Source organism: Populus euphratica, unplaced genomic scaffold (assembly GCF_000495115.2).
Source record: "Populus euphratica unplaced genomic scaffold, PopEup_1.0 scaffold93.1, whole genome shotgun sequence".
NCBI classification, from domain to species: Eukaryota; Viridiplantae; Streptophyta; class Magnoliopsida; order Malpighiales; family Salicaceae; genus Populus; species Populus euphratica.
Genome location: NW_011499873.1, coordinates 22,867 through 38,051, shown reverse-complemented (window position 1 = coordinate 38,051; position 15,185 = coordinate 22,867). Strand labels below are relative to the sequence as shown.

At 29.7% G+C, this 15,185-nt stretch overlaps 2 protein-coding genes across 3 annotated transcripts; one reads left to right on the top strand and one right to left on the bottom strand.

Annotated features, from left to right (window-relative positions):
- LOC105127684 (uncharacterized) lies at positions 1–2,897 on the top strand. 2 transcript variants are annotated; one of them, XM_011029060.1, is made up of 6 exons: positions 1–451; positions 844–961; positions 1,145–1,223; positions 1,909–1,963; positions 2,080–2,134; positions 2,602–2,897. In XM_011029060.1, the coding sequence occupies exons 1-6, from the start codon at positions 35–37 to the stop codon at positions 2,625–2,627; spliced, it is 750 nt and encodes a 249-aa protein (XP_011027362.1). In that variant the 5' UTR covers positions 1–34; the 3' UTR covers positions 2,628–2,897. The 2 variants fall into 2 exon arrangements, with proteins under 2 accessions (XP_011027362.1, XP_011027361.1); XM_011029059.1 differs by lacking the exon at positions 1,909–1,963 and adding an exon at positions 1,673–1,727.
- Positions 2,898–6,021: 3,124 nt separating this feature from the next.
- Positions 6,022–7,208, bottom strand: LOC105127683 (dof zinc finger protein DOF1.2). Its single transcript, XM_011029058.1, has one exon. The coding sequence runs from the start codon at positions 7,075–7,077 to the stop codon at positions 6,175–6,177; it is 903 nt and encodes a 300-aa protein (XP_011027360.1). The 5' UTR covers positions 7,078–7,208; the 3' UTR covers positions 6,022–6,174.
- Between the last annotated feature and the right edge of the window lie 7,977 nt (positions 7,209–15,185).

Genomic DNA, 15,185 nt, shown 5'->3' with positions numbered 1-15,185 from the left:
GCTTGTCGTAAATCTTCAGCTCTTACACTGAGTCATGGCATCTATGATTCATTACAATTTAGGTGCTGGCATTAGTCTTACAAAAACCCTGAATAGCAAATTTTCTGCAGTCCAGCCAAATAATATTGCTAATGCAAGGCATTTGAGCAACCTAGCAGTCACCAGTAATGTCCATTCTCCTATCCCCAAGTTCACATTTCCTCAACAATCATTAGCAACAAAAAGGCAACTAAATGTTGCAGCAAAGAGCAAACAGGATCAATGGAAACTGCAGTGCAGTGACTGTACACCTGGTTTCACATCGGATTTCTTTGATGATATTGGCATCCTGATCCACAGGTTCTTCTATGCCATCAATTCGAGAAACGACGAACAATTACTGGAGGATGTTCTCTCGTATGACTGCGTGTTTAAGGACTTAATTTTTCAGATTGCTTTCGATGGAGAACAGGTCAGTACATTTTAGTACAACTCCATCTTTTCTCCAAGCTGTTCGTTTTCTCGATGTGACAATGTACCAGATATTTGCCTCAAATACTCAGTCAAGATTTATTGTAGAAATTTAATGCAAGTATATCAAGTAATTCACAACGAATATAATACCGACGGTTCAATATTTTAATATGTAGAAGATTTTCACTATGTTGTAAATATTCTGTTGTATTTACTCTGCAATATTTCTTTCATTCTTTAGCTCTTGATCATGGGCACTAATTAAGCTTGTATTTTGTATCTACAGACCTAAATGAATTGAGTCAAAAAAAGTCTCGCAATCTATTTTTTTTTACTTGCAATATATCACAACATCCCTGAATGTTAACAGTTTAGGCTGGGCATTTACAGAGTATCATACAATTTCTTCGGAAGGTAATGAAGGCAATGGGGCCTCATATTCGTTTCAAGATTGAAAGGGTGCAACCTAGGAATGAATTGCAGGCTGCAACTGCTTTCTTGCATCTAGGTGAACGCCACGGCCACAAGCTCTTTTCAATTACTCAAATTCAATAGTTAGATTTTACCATTATTAATTAGATACAACAGCTTTTCTTTTACCTTGACCTCTTGGAAATATATCTATATCTAATTATCTATATGTGCGCGCGTAAGCTAGATTCAACTGTTAAACTATTTTGTTCCTTTTCAGAGTGGAATAATCAAGTTATACCCTTCACCAGATTTTGCACTGACTTTGAATGCGAGTTTGGCCAAAAACCCTTGATCAGGTGCGCAATAATTTGATTGAAATATTTTTTTTTTACTCCATGTTTTAGTATAATGGTAATCTGTATCAATTAATCTGGAAGGAAGGGCTCTTATTGTTTGAATTGAATTTCTCGATGGTCTCAAGGAACAGCTGATCGATTTATAAACTGATCAGAACTAGTAATCTTGAAGGAGATTTCACTTCATAAGCACGGATATAATTTTAAGATGGGTCGGAAAGAATGCCGAGAAATGGACGAGATCCATTTGTTCTCCAATGGCCAAGATAAAATGGGCCGTCCAAGCAAACATAAGAGAGCAAATGAAATAGTCCCATCATCTCTACTTGCATGTTTTTTTTTCCCTCTCTAAATTCTAAGTTCAAAAAAAAAAAACTCAGGTGATTAAGAACTTTTACGCGTTAATTAAAGATTTTCAACTGACCAAGGAAGACTATGAACATGTGTAGGGAAATCACAGTAGTGAAAGAACAAGGCGAAGTCGTAGATGTTAACATTATGCTGGTATGAGCAGTTGATCATTTTTTACTTCCTCATAATTTCTCCATTCTCTTTGCATATGTACAATCACACGCGTGTATAGCTGCGTTTCTTATGTCAAAAAAAAAAAACTCAGGTGATTAAGAACTTTTACGCGTTAATTAAAGATTTTCAACTGACCAAGGAAGACTATGAACATGTGTAGGGAAATCACAGTAGTGAAAGAACAAGGCGAAGTCGTTGACGTTAACGTTATGCTGGTATGAGCAATTGATCAATTTTTACTTCCTCAAAATTTCTCCATTCTCTTTGCATCTGTACAATCACACGCATGTATAGCTGCGTTTCTTACGATGTTTCTTATGTAAATTCGCAGAAACTTTTGAAGGCAGCAAGTACCATATTTGACATGTTCCCAGATCAAACCAGGAGTAAGCAGAAGTTCTTTGATGAGATAAACACAAATTATCATTATTTATACTTTTTCGAAGATTTATTTCAATTTATATGCTTCAATTTTCTTACATTTATTCCAAATACTAATGACATGTACTACAGTACTTGTTTAAATACTCTTGAAAAACATGTTACCGGAATACTTAATCAATACTAATTTTTAAAGGTTCAGAAAACTAAATAGCAGAAAAAATGAAGGCTGAATTAATATCAAGATATTGTCATAAAAAATATAATTTTTCACAAAAATATCCTCCAAAACACCCTTTTTTGTACGAGAAATATTCTTACTACTTTTAAATTCACTCCCTCAATAGTAAGACGATTTTGGATTAAAAAAAAAAGGTTATCCCTATGTTTCAAACTTTTGAATTAGTTTATATTTCTTTAATATTTTAAAAGGGTTATTATAATGACTAATTTCTCATAATTTCTTTTGCAGAGCTGCTATCGGAATTGAACGAATAATAAAGATGGTTTTGGAGATATTTGGAGGATATTCGAAGTTATTTAACTCGATATGGATCCATTATCTTGCCGTGATATATATGCAGTGGCAAGTTCAAGATATCAAATTCGGAAGAACCGTGTACTATATAATCCACTGGATTGTCGGTTAAATTAATCTACTGTAAGAATAAACAAATTAAGTAATATGTGTCACTAGAGGATAATTTTCTAGTTGCTTGAAAGATTTTATTTGATTGTGTGGTGCAAGAGGGATATTTGTTTTCTTCAGATTTTTTTAATTATTTCATATTTTTCGATTTTGCACATGCTATTTTTTAAATGAAAACTAAATATTTGTTCCGAAAAATAGGTAAGTATATACGCTAGATTAAACGACGTGCCATTTTTCATTTACCTTTACAAAATCTAGTTCGTAAATATTTATGTTACAAATCGCATAGCATATGCTATACAGTAATACGTTTTTGTAAAATTCTTGACATGTACCGTCTGAAAATTGGAAAATCTTTAATAGCAGACTAAATTGAAGAATTATAATACTTCGGGGAGAAGTTTTTTAATTTGAATAACTGCTTTGATAACTAATTTTTTTGCCAACTAATCTTATGTTTATCAAAAAAAGAATTGACAAAAGATGTTAATTCTAGTTAATTTAGCTCATAAAATCACTTGATGCTTTGCCAAATAACCTTATCTAATTACGATTACATTTTACCCGACTATCTATAGGTATAAGATTTTCTGAGTGGGGGTATATATATATAACCCATGTTTTGCTTAAAAAACATCAAAAGTGACAATTGAAAAACTTATATATACATCTAATAAATTAAATAAATTAAAAATTATATATGTTAATATCATTAACAATAAATAAAAATAAAAATTAGATATAAACCAAGATATTTGACATTGCAATTCTAATCTTTGACAAGATTGTGTTTTATGACTTTGTTCACGAAAATCAACTTTTTATTTAATTAAATGATAATAAAAATAGATACACATGAAATTTATTAAATAAAATAAAAGGTAAAAAAAATATTATACAAGTTTACACATATTTAAAATATTATTTAAAAATAAATAATTTTTAATTTATTAAAATAATTTTTTAATATAAAACATAAAAAAATTATAGATAAATTAGAACAATTTATCAAAAAATTAAATACATACAAAATAACTAAAAAATAATTATTATTTAAAAGAGGCTAGATTAACAAAATAAAAGAAAGAATGCATATTAATTTAAATATAAATTTAAAAATTATTTTGATAAAACACATTTTTAAAAAAATTAATTAAAACAAATATTTATATATAAAAAAAGCTAGTCATTGTTAGGCCTAACACATCTAGCAAGGGCTTACCTGCAAAAGCAAGACCATGTGCTTGCAAAAGCAGGACCACCTGCTTGAATTCTTAATTTTTATTTTGTTTTTAATGAAATATATATCTATTTTAATTATTTTTAAAATAAAAATTAGTTAAATAACATATTATTTGATATGACTTAGTTTCTAGCCATCAAAGTAGATAAAAAGTATGGGGAGAAATTTTTTAGATCTAAAATTTAATTTTTTAAAATATCTTTTACTTATAACATATAGAAAATATCATAAATAACTTGATAAACTTATTTATAATTTTAATAAATAAAAAAAAAATTATCTCAAAATTTAAAATTAAAAATTACCAAGCTCATATATTTACTCGTATTATTGCTGGATTCTAGTGGCTTCCTCTCATCTCTCTTAAACCAAGGAGGAAAAAATAATGCAAATAGAGTTTGATGTGAAAATTAATTTTACTCTTAGATTTAAAAATCTAAAGGAAGCAATATTTATAATTTAAATGTATAGAGATTACAATTAATATTTCATCCAAACTTTTTTAAAATCACTCATTCCCTTGTGTTTTGCAATCTAATATCATATATTTTAATTTTAATTTTTTTCAAGATTTATAATTTAGTTCAATAAAGATCAAATTAAAATAAAAAATACCGTAAATAATTGGATAAGAGTGTCATGTGAGGTAACCACTGTGCATTTTTCATAGTGAATTCCCCACGTATCTTAGATTTATAGTTAATTTATAAAATCAATATACCAAATATTATTAGCACCAAGAAAAAAATGATGAATGGAACACAAGAACAGAGAACAACAGGGAAATCAATATACCAAATATTATTAGCACCAACACAAGAATAGAGAACAACAGGGGCTCGAAAACACGAACCCCAACACCAAGATACCATGGAACTAAAGATTATACAGAAAACCAGTACCCAATATAATCAAAACAAATCAGCATCATTTCTCAATACTCCACCAATTCCAACAGGATCTGGTTTATCCAAGGAGGATATATCTTTTGATTAATACATTTAATTATACCATCAGCAGAACCCACAACTCACAGAACCGAGCCAAATCTTTCAAATAGAATAGTTTACAAGATGATGATCAACTGATTCCTTCAATATTAAAAAAAGGGCAATAGATTGGAGAAACAAGAAGAATGCCTCTGTGAAGAAGATATATACGCAGCTAGATCTTTCAAAAAACCAATGAACTTTTAACTGAACTTGTTTATATTTTTAGGTAAGAGATGGACTTGTTTAATATTTTACTGTGATAGTCAAATTCAGTCCGACTTTTCCTTCCTTCTAAGTTCTAACATTATTAACTAAGTATGAATGTAAAAAACTAAGAATCAAAAAAGAATTTTGATTGACATAGGGGAAAATGATTTGAAAATTATTTCTGCTAAATAATATAGGCAATCGCTTATTTTTGCTGCGGAAATGCATTTTTCTTCATCGGCCCGTTTCTAGTGTATTTTTTTGGCCCAATTGACTTGAGATCTGCACTAGTTTAGGATATGATTTCTGCTGGGGCAATGCTTTTCTGTTTTTCCTCTGTCCATTTTCTGGAGTGTATTATTTTCTCAGCCCAATCGACCTTGAGATATTACCTGGTCTAGGACATGAGTTATCGGGTTAATAGTTAACTTAATTTTATGATTTGTTTAAAATAATATTGTCTTAATATTTTTTTAAATATTGATTTTGACTTGAATAGATCCATCCGGGTCAACAAGTAAAAAATCTAACTTGTAAAATCACATTAATTTAATCAGGTCAATGTAAAAATGAAACCTAATCTTTAAAATAAAACCCAGTCTAAATAAGATTTTGGGTCAACTCCTCAGGCTTTAGTAACTGTGCATGTACGGTTCTCCTTAAGCCACGTATAAATGATTCCTCCATGTAGGATACAATGCTGGTTTAATTATAGAACTCTACTTTTCGAACTCTCGTTTTGACACTGCAAAATCTTTTTCGTCGTCCATTACAGCCAAATCAATAACAAAGAGAAAACAAAGTAAATATCTCTAATATCTTTTCATTTCATTCTCACATGCCATAATCTTTCATTTTCATGGGTATTTAACAGTAAATCTTGCTTCTGTAAAGAAGAACAAGATCATAAAATACAAAATCGAAAAAGGTTAATATATAGTAAAGTATGTATCAAGGTCTTGGATAAACCTCAAACCCCGAGAGATCAAAAGAACTCCAATTATTGTCGCTGGTAAAATTGGCTGAAATCTTTAGACGATCATCCACTGAAAATGAATCAAAATCTTGCAATTGTACCATGGGTTGCCAATTAGGAACATTAGGCAAGGTTGCATCATCTGACCACAAAGCATCTTGCACAATTTCATCGATCAGTAAATTTTGCAACCCAAATGCATTCATGTCTTGACTTTCCATGAGTTCTTGAAATCTCTCCTCTTCAAATTGTTGCTTCTCTCCTACAAGCACCTGAGATCTCCCTTCAAGTAAATTGGATTCTTGGGCCAGATCAGATCGCTTCAGGCTTTCCATCATCGGATCATTTTGGTAGCTGTCTGATATTGGGGTTGAAGAATTCGATATATTAACCAACTCACTGCCCTCATCACGCAATTCTTCACCAATAAACTCGGGCCCATAACTCAAGTCTTGATTCAAGAACTTAGAGAAAACAGCAGCTAGATCAATATCGGAGCCGTTGGCTCCATCTTGTTGAGCCACTGAGTCTTTATTCGAGGAACAAGCTAATGTCTCATTAGCCCTACTATAATCAAGCGAAACAGCAGCACGTTCATTCTGCAAGATCTTAGAGGACCTCGCTCTGCGATACTTGCGACAACCACCACCTACAGGAACATTTCTTAGCGACCCTCCTTTAGTCCAATACCTTCTACAACCCTTACAAAAATACCTAGGCTGTGACAAGCTGTAGTTGTTGTAGTAGCAGAATTTCGTGTTCGGAGAAGCACAACGAGGGCAATTTGGAGCAACTTCGATTTTGGATTTCCATTTTCTCTCCATTGGCAATGGCCTAGGAGGGCATTGAAACATCATCTGGTCACCAGCAGAGTACATGCTCGTAAGCAGTACTGTATATCTCTTTTTTGTTTGATCTGGTTAGAGATATGGAAGGAAAGGGAGAGATTTGGGGTGATATAAGAGGATGTGTATTGGTGTGATATTGTGTGAGAGTTAGTGCAAGCGCATGTGTGTGGGGACTAGAAATATGGCGTTTGGGTGTTGCAGCATGATTTTGATTGATACAAACGTGGGCGGTTGCGAGCCGTTTGGGTTAAGGAAGGTAGGGTTCATGTGTGTGCTTGTGTGGTCCTGGTTACAGTGAGCTGTCTCATTGAAGCTCTATTGCCTCACATGGCAGTTCCTCATTGGCCACATCAAGATGGTGATTGAAATCGACAAGTCAAAGCTTGTTATAATTTAACATTGTCCTTTTCTGACTCTGAGAGTTTAAATGACCAATATGTCCTTATGTGTCGTGGATTGTAGTTTTTCTTTATGGAATGGAGTGGGTGTCTGGTAAGGAATCGAGATTTTATTAATAAAAAATATATAAAAATTATTTTTATTTTTTTAATTTTAACACTAATATATTAAAATTATAAATAAATATTTGAAAATACATTAATTTAATATTTCTGAATAAAAATAATTTGTAAAGCACTAAAGCAACTTTGTCTTGAGAGTATAAATTAGATTTAAACAAATCGATTGTGAAAATGGAGTAATTCTATTCTAGTTGTAAAATTCTTTGAAAAAAAAAATAGAAAGAGAGAGAATAAAATGCTTGTGACGATGATAATGTAATAAATCCATCTTTGAAAGAAAAAAAGGACTTAGAAAAGGCCTTTCTTTCCCGTAACCAAAATCAATTATAAATGCTTATTTATCACTAATTAGTTATTATCAACTATGGATATATTCTAAATTGCTATTGTATGTATATTATGCAATTCATTTTTATATAATAAAGATGAAAATAAATATTTTTTTCTTTCCTTTATTATAATTATAATTATTTTTATTTGTGGACATAAAATATAATAATTATAATTATCTTTATCTTTATCTATTTGATCATTTATTTGAAATTAGCATTTATGGTATTAATGTTCTCATTATATTGTTAAATCCAAAACAATTATCTAAAAAGTGACCGGTGATAAGAACTTAGCATCCAGAATTTTCATGTTAATTGTTTGAAAATATGTTGTGACTAAGACATGTACAGTTTGGTAATTTAAAGATTTTGCACGATGGACTCGACAGAGTGAACCTTCTCATGGGGATTTTACCAAAATAAAATAAATAAATAACACAAGGGAATGAATTAGTTAATTAAACTAAATTAAGAGAAAGCGTCAAGGTCACGCTTGTTGCATTGCCATTGCACGTGCATAATCGGGTTACGTGGCATGCCTTCCTTCCCTTCAATTCCTCGGTTAAGGTCCTTACTTATTATTTTTCTTATCGTAAGCAACCAAATTAGTCGATAATCATGGTCTACATCTCGGGTTGCGGATCATGATAGCCACGCGTCAGTTCTCGATTCCCGTTAATAAATCCCTCCAATTTCGAAGTCAACGTGCCTCTTGGGCTCAACGCCAAGAACAAGCGATCAAGTGCGATGCACACTCTTTTTTGTACGGTAAACTAATGCAGAATTGCTATAGAGAATTCATATTTTCTATTAACATTCTTTTGGAATTTTGTGAAGATTAATGTGCTTGTTTTAAAAGAGAGTAATATTTTAATTTAAAAAATCACATTAAAAAAGAAAAGGTAAAATTTTCTATTTAAATTTAATATTTTTCTATATAAATCAAGAAATTTTTATAGTATATAGAAAATAAGTAATAACATCCTATTAATATCAATTTATGGATACAAGACAAAGATAAAAATATAAAATTAAAATAATTTTATTATTTTTTATGACTATGAATTTTTTGTTATATTTTTTTAAAATATAACTAATATGATGTTATCATTTACCTCCTTATGCATTATAAAACTTTTCTTCTAAATCATTGAAACAAAACTAATTTCTTAAACTTATATTTAGTTTTAAACATATTTTAGAGGTTTTATATTTTTATAATATTTTTTAAAATTAAAAAAAGTCAATAATAAAATATTTTCCTTTTATATACATGTATTTCCTACAATTTAAAACATTAAAATTATTTTTACATCTTCATGTTTAATTACCGTCATAAATTCATTTTTTTAATTATAAATATAATATAAGATATTTTTTTGAGCTAATAAATAAAATCTTTTCCTGTAATTTTAAATCCTAATAAAATTAAATTAAAATTCATAATAAGATTATCATGAATATAAATTATGGTCTTGATTTTTAATTTTAAATTGATATAATCTTGACATGTTTTTTTATTTTTTATAAAAAAATTCTTTATTTTCAATAAATGAACATGTTTTCTAATTTTTTATTGAAAAAATTATTTCTATTACTAAATAGACTCAATCAATTTTACAAATATAAAAATCTATGAATAGTGAAATGTAGAGTGTAGTATGATTGATAGATATCTTATACTGAAAATAAAATAAAATAGGATACTTATATATAAGATAAGATGGGTCTATAATTCATCGGTCTAGATTTTTTAATTGAAGATGATGTTTATATATATATATTCTTAATTTACCTCGTCAGGAACGAGTAGTATCTCTTGCTGAGGGAAAAGCAGTGGACGGAGACGTCAGTTACATGCATACGCAGATCTCCAATTGAATTTGCTCATAACCATGGAAGGTGTTGATAGTATTTTAGGAGTAAGAGTCACTCTTCATTTGTGTAATCATTTTTTATTGAGTATCATGATGACATTGAAGAAGGAGAATTGGGAGGTCTTTGCCATAATATTGTTAAATATTTACGCTAGCAACTCTCACATTGCAGACCTTTATTAGTATTGTTTTTTAATTAAAAATATATTTATTTTTGTGTTTCAAAAAATATTTTTTATTAATTTTTTATTTTAAATTAATTCTTTTTAATTTTTTTTTTCTAATTTTTTATTTTAAATTAATTCTTTTTAGTTTTTTTTTAATGTATTGATATTAAAAATAATTTTTAATAAAATTTTTTTTAAAAACAACAACGATAATATTAAACGAGATTAAAGAATCGGGCTACGCAATGTACGTGGTTTTAGCTTTACTGAGATGTCATTTTCCAAAAACACGATAAGGTCTCATTTCTCCTTGTAGCTACAAGGATTCACCAACGCACACCGCCCAGCAATACTTTCCACTAGCACTAAAACAAAGACTCCTCCAATGAAGTAGTATATAGACACACCCCTTACCTTATTCCGTTTTCCTCCAAGATTACCGCCGCCGCCAACTGCAACCAGAAAACGTCATCACTGACACAGAAACAAATTAAAGGAAAATGCACCGATCAGGTAGGGTCTGATATCGAGAGAGCATTAGGATCACGTGGGAGGTTTCGCGTCACTTTCATAAATGATCATATCCATATGAAATCAAATTAATTCGCAGAAATAATATGTACATATAGCATGGGTTAACAAATTGAAAAGCTGCTAGCTTCCACGACTCGTTTTCTTCTGATTTTTGGTAGCATGTTGAATGTGTGGGTACATGGCTCTACAGCCCTAATTAACACTCTGCATTGAGCATCATGTTCAATGTGCCCCGGTAACAAGGTCTAGGAAAATCAAAGACACGTGCGTGGAGCTCGCCTGATATAATATATGGTTTATACATATTAGTTTATGAGGGTATCAAACCAGATTATAGAGCAAGATTTGGTAAGTAATGGTCAACAAATTGAAATTCATTTATCAACATATTTGTTTCTTCCACTTAAATTTATTTTAAAAAAATTTTAGTTGCTTTGATAGGTATGATTGCCACAGCTCGTCATTAATAAATCTTTTAATAAATAGAATAGATATTCAAATGAATTTCTTTGAGTAAAACAAGGAATCTTTTTTGAACATTGGAATGATTAACAATGATAAGATTTTAGAATATCTTTTTGTTTTTTTTTAATTAAGCATATCATTTAATAAAATTAGAAATACGGAGCATCAAAAATAAACGAAATAGCTCATCAGGTAGAATATAGGATTGAAAATTCTCATGTCACCAAATCACTTCCTAATAGACTTGATTTTTGTTGAGTTAGATTGAAATTTATTTTTAAATGAGTTCATGTCATGATTTTAACTTTAAAAATTCATAGGATTTTGACAGGCATTTCAAAAACAAAGAAAAAAAGTATCACTAATTTTTTTTAATTATGGATAAGATAGGGGGTAAATTCATATGTAATTGACTTAGATAGAGTAGTGAAAAAAAATTAGGTTTTTAAATATTGGTTTATGAGGGTTAATTTATTGGGACCCATAATTTCATACATTCATTTTTGAGATTGGCTTTATCGAAGATTTTTCAAAATATTTGCTTCCATAGACCGCAAATCATTGCTTTTTGTTGGTTAAAGTTATCTTTCTGGTTTCCGCTTGAGGAAATTAAAGGAAGAGATTGGCAGTTTTGTCGCTCTTTCATGTGATCGCGCTATTACTTGACAAAATATTCATACAACAGGGCTTTTTTTTATTTATTTAAAAAAAGAAAAGAAAAAAAGAGAAGAAAAATGGTCTATATTGGGATCATGTCATATGATCCTTGAGCATTAATGTTGTGAAATTTATGAAAAAATACAAGATTTAACATAGTTCAACAACATATTTATACATAAGAAGTAATGAACTTTTATTTTACTATATGTTAATCTAGGATTACATAATATATATTTATAATAGATCTTAAATCACTCTAAAAATATTGATAATTTCCGCTCTGCTCAGTACGCTCTACTCTCACATCTGCCTATAAACTATAACAATTCAGATCAACCAAGAAAAATTTCCTGGATCAAGATTAATTTGTATACCATCTTGATCAAGATTCAAGAGCTTAATTATTGAGTCATAGCACAATTCCTGGATACTCACGAAATTGGTGCTTTCGCCATGATGGGCTGTTGTGATTAGCAGGCTCAGAAACAAAGAGAGTTGGGCTTCAGTTTCCCCTATAGTTGACATCATATATATTTTGAAGCCAGGCCCATTTGGCTATCATAAATGTTATGTGGTCGGATAGCTTATTGCAGAATTTTTTAAATATCATTCCTTGGTCTCTGACGGTAAGAATTTTTAAATTAAGTTGTTTAACTTTTCAGATTGAAAATTGATTTTAATAAAAAATATTAAATATATATTATATTTTACTTTAAAAAGCAAGGCATGTAAAATGATATCTTTTAGATTTTAAATGAAAGATTGTTTATTTTTATTAAAAAGACATAATTAACTTATAGTATAGTTTACACTAATAACCTTAAATATTTTAAGATCAAACTTTTTTTCCCTCGAGAAGAATCTCAAAATGGGCCAGAAATTAAAGAAGAACATGAAATATCAAGTACGGATTTTGTTTGTGATATGAATTTTAATTAAAATTATCTAGTAATTCTCTTTACATAAAAAACATATAATATTTTTATTCTTGTTTTTTATTCATCAGGAGCTTCCATGGATCTTGGGCTATACAATGAAAGGTAGCCATCGATCTCTGTCACATACTAATCAAATAAATTATAGTCACTAGGGCTGAACGTACTTCATAGGAAATTATCAAGAACACAGCCGCCCTGCTTAAGATTCTTGTTTCTTTCTTACTTGTGTTTTTTTTTTTTTAATGATATTTGTATGTTGTTCAAAAGAAGAAATCCATTTCTTAAAAACTCTATAAATAATTGTTATCACGCAAGCCGATCGATGGATCTCACATGAGGTTAAAGTGATTATATTTTTGTCATGAGAATAAAAGATTTATCCGGTTCACACGATTATTAAAGATTTATCCGGTTCACACGATTACCAGATACCTAGTATTTACGAATAACCAAATATTAATTAGTAATAACATTACAAAAAAAAAACTTGGAGAATTATATGGAAGGTTCTTTTCTAGGTATCAGAACACTAGTGGTTGAATATGGAGATGCTTCACCTTTTACTTCCAATGGGCAACGAGCCAAAGGCTAAATCATTGAAATGAAATTAACGAGACAAATAACAAATACAGAAAATGACAGATTACCAAACACCTCTATAAAAAAGGGGAGAAATTAGAATGGCTGTACGTAGTTGGAACGCTGATTTTTATCATCAAATATAGGAAAAAATCACTTAATATTTTGTTATAGTAATATTAAAAATAAATTTTAAAAATAAAAAATATATTATTATAATTTATTTTAAAATAAAAATTATTTTTAAAAACAACCACTACAATAATTACGACTATAACCAGCTTTAAATAAGCATGAGGTCCTTGTAAGATGAATGAGAACTCCATTGCAGGCGAGAAGCTTGGTAAAAAAAATATTCCAATTTTGACTGCTTTAAATTTGTATGGTGGGGCAGCCAAGTGATCTGGAAGGAATGGAGCACCAATTTGCTATATCTTTGTAATCCTAATCCTAATTGTGTTATCGACTGGCACTTAAGAGGATCAGATTAATTGGCGTAATTTTTTTAATATATATATTATTTTATTTTATTTATTAAGGCTATAATAATATTTTTAATTTAGTCTATATATAATCTTTTTATATTTAAATTAAAATAATAACCTTGAATAAAGTGATTAATAAAAACACTACTAAGTCAAATCTCAAAATAAAATTAATTTTAGAGAATTAAATTTAAAAAATAAAAATTGGGGAACCAAAAAAAGACATTGCAAATCAGCCTCTAAATGTTAGCAAACAAAAGTGACTCCATCTTTTTTCAAACTTGTAATTGAATTCTCGAAGCTCTAATTCTTATAATTTAATAAAATAAAATTTTATTTTTTCAAATTAAACAACAAAATATTTTCCAAATAGTACAATGCCTAGTGCACAGACATAAAAACAAATCATTATGACCACTTTTATAAAAAAAAAACAATGTTAAATAATTAAATTAAAAACAAAATAAGTTGAGAGATCAAAATGGAAAAAATTGCACAGAAATAGAAAGAAAAATATTGTATTGTATGAACCCATATTATTTTCTCATAGATATAATAAAACAACATGCTTTTTAGATTTTTTATTATTATTATTTTACCTTAATTGTCCTTCCTACCGAGAGAAAGATATAATTAACTAAATTATACACATCCTGTTTTTCAGACTACCGACTGTAGAAATATTTTTCTATATAAGTTTGATGCTTAAATAAAAGGAGTCCTCTGGTAGTCAAGTTAATGCTGTAATCATAAGTTGCGCGAGGATATTGATTTGCATGTGTATAGTGAGTTGAAATGATTTTATTATATATGTGAAATGCGTGTGACAAGCAATAAAGTGAGACTGTCATGGGTTCGAAAGGTTTAATTATTGGTATTTTTTGTTTAATTTAATTTATTTTTATGCACTGTTTACAAATTAACAAAACCTTACTTGTTCATAAAAAATAAAAAAACGAATGTAAATTGTACAACTTATAAGTTCTTGGGAGCGACGAAACGAGACACTACTCAACTTAAATTTGTGAGTGAGAGCGTCCCATATTCGAATCCAATGGCCTCTCATATACAAAAAGCTAGTGTCTCAAGGATGATTCTGGAAAGAAATAGTGGAATTTAGCTCAACTTAAATTTTGAAAGTTTTCATATGCCATTAACGAAGGACCAATTTGAAAATCAGGAGTTTTCTTTAGGACCAAATAGTGAGTCACGGCATGTGACTGGTTATTCTTTTTTTAGATTAACGTGGGTGTCTGGGCCAGCTTGCGCGCACCACGACTAATCTCACGGGCCCTGAAGTTAACGACCATGTAAGTTTCCAGTGACCATCGTATGAGCAACCAAGGACTCGAACCTGAGATTACAGAGGGAGTAAACCCTTTGATCCCAAGTCTTTACCATTTGACTACTACCTAGATGGTTATGTGACTGGTTATTCTTAACTGCATTAATGGGTCATTTACATGCATGCTACTATGAGACTAATAATCCAATATATTATAGAGAGACATATACAACCGCTTTGTTGTTGATTTCTTTTTCGTTTTTTATTTATCAATAAAATATATTCATCAATAAAA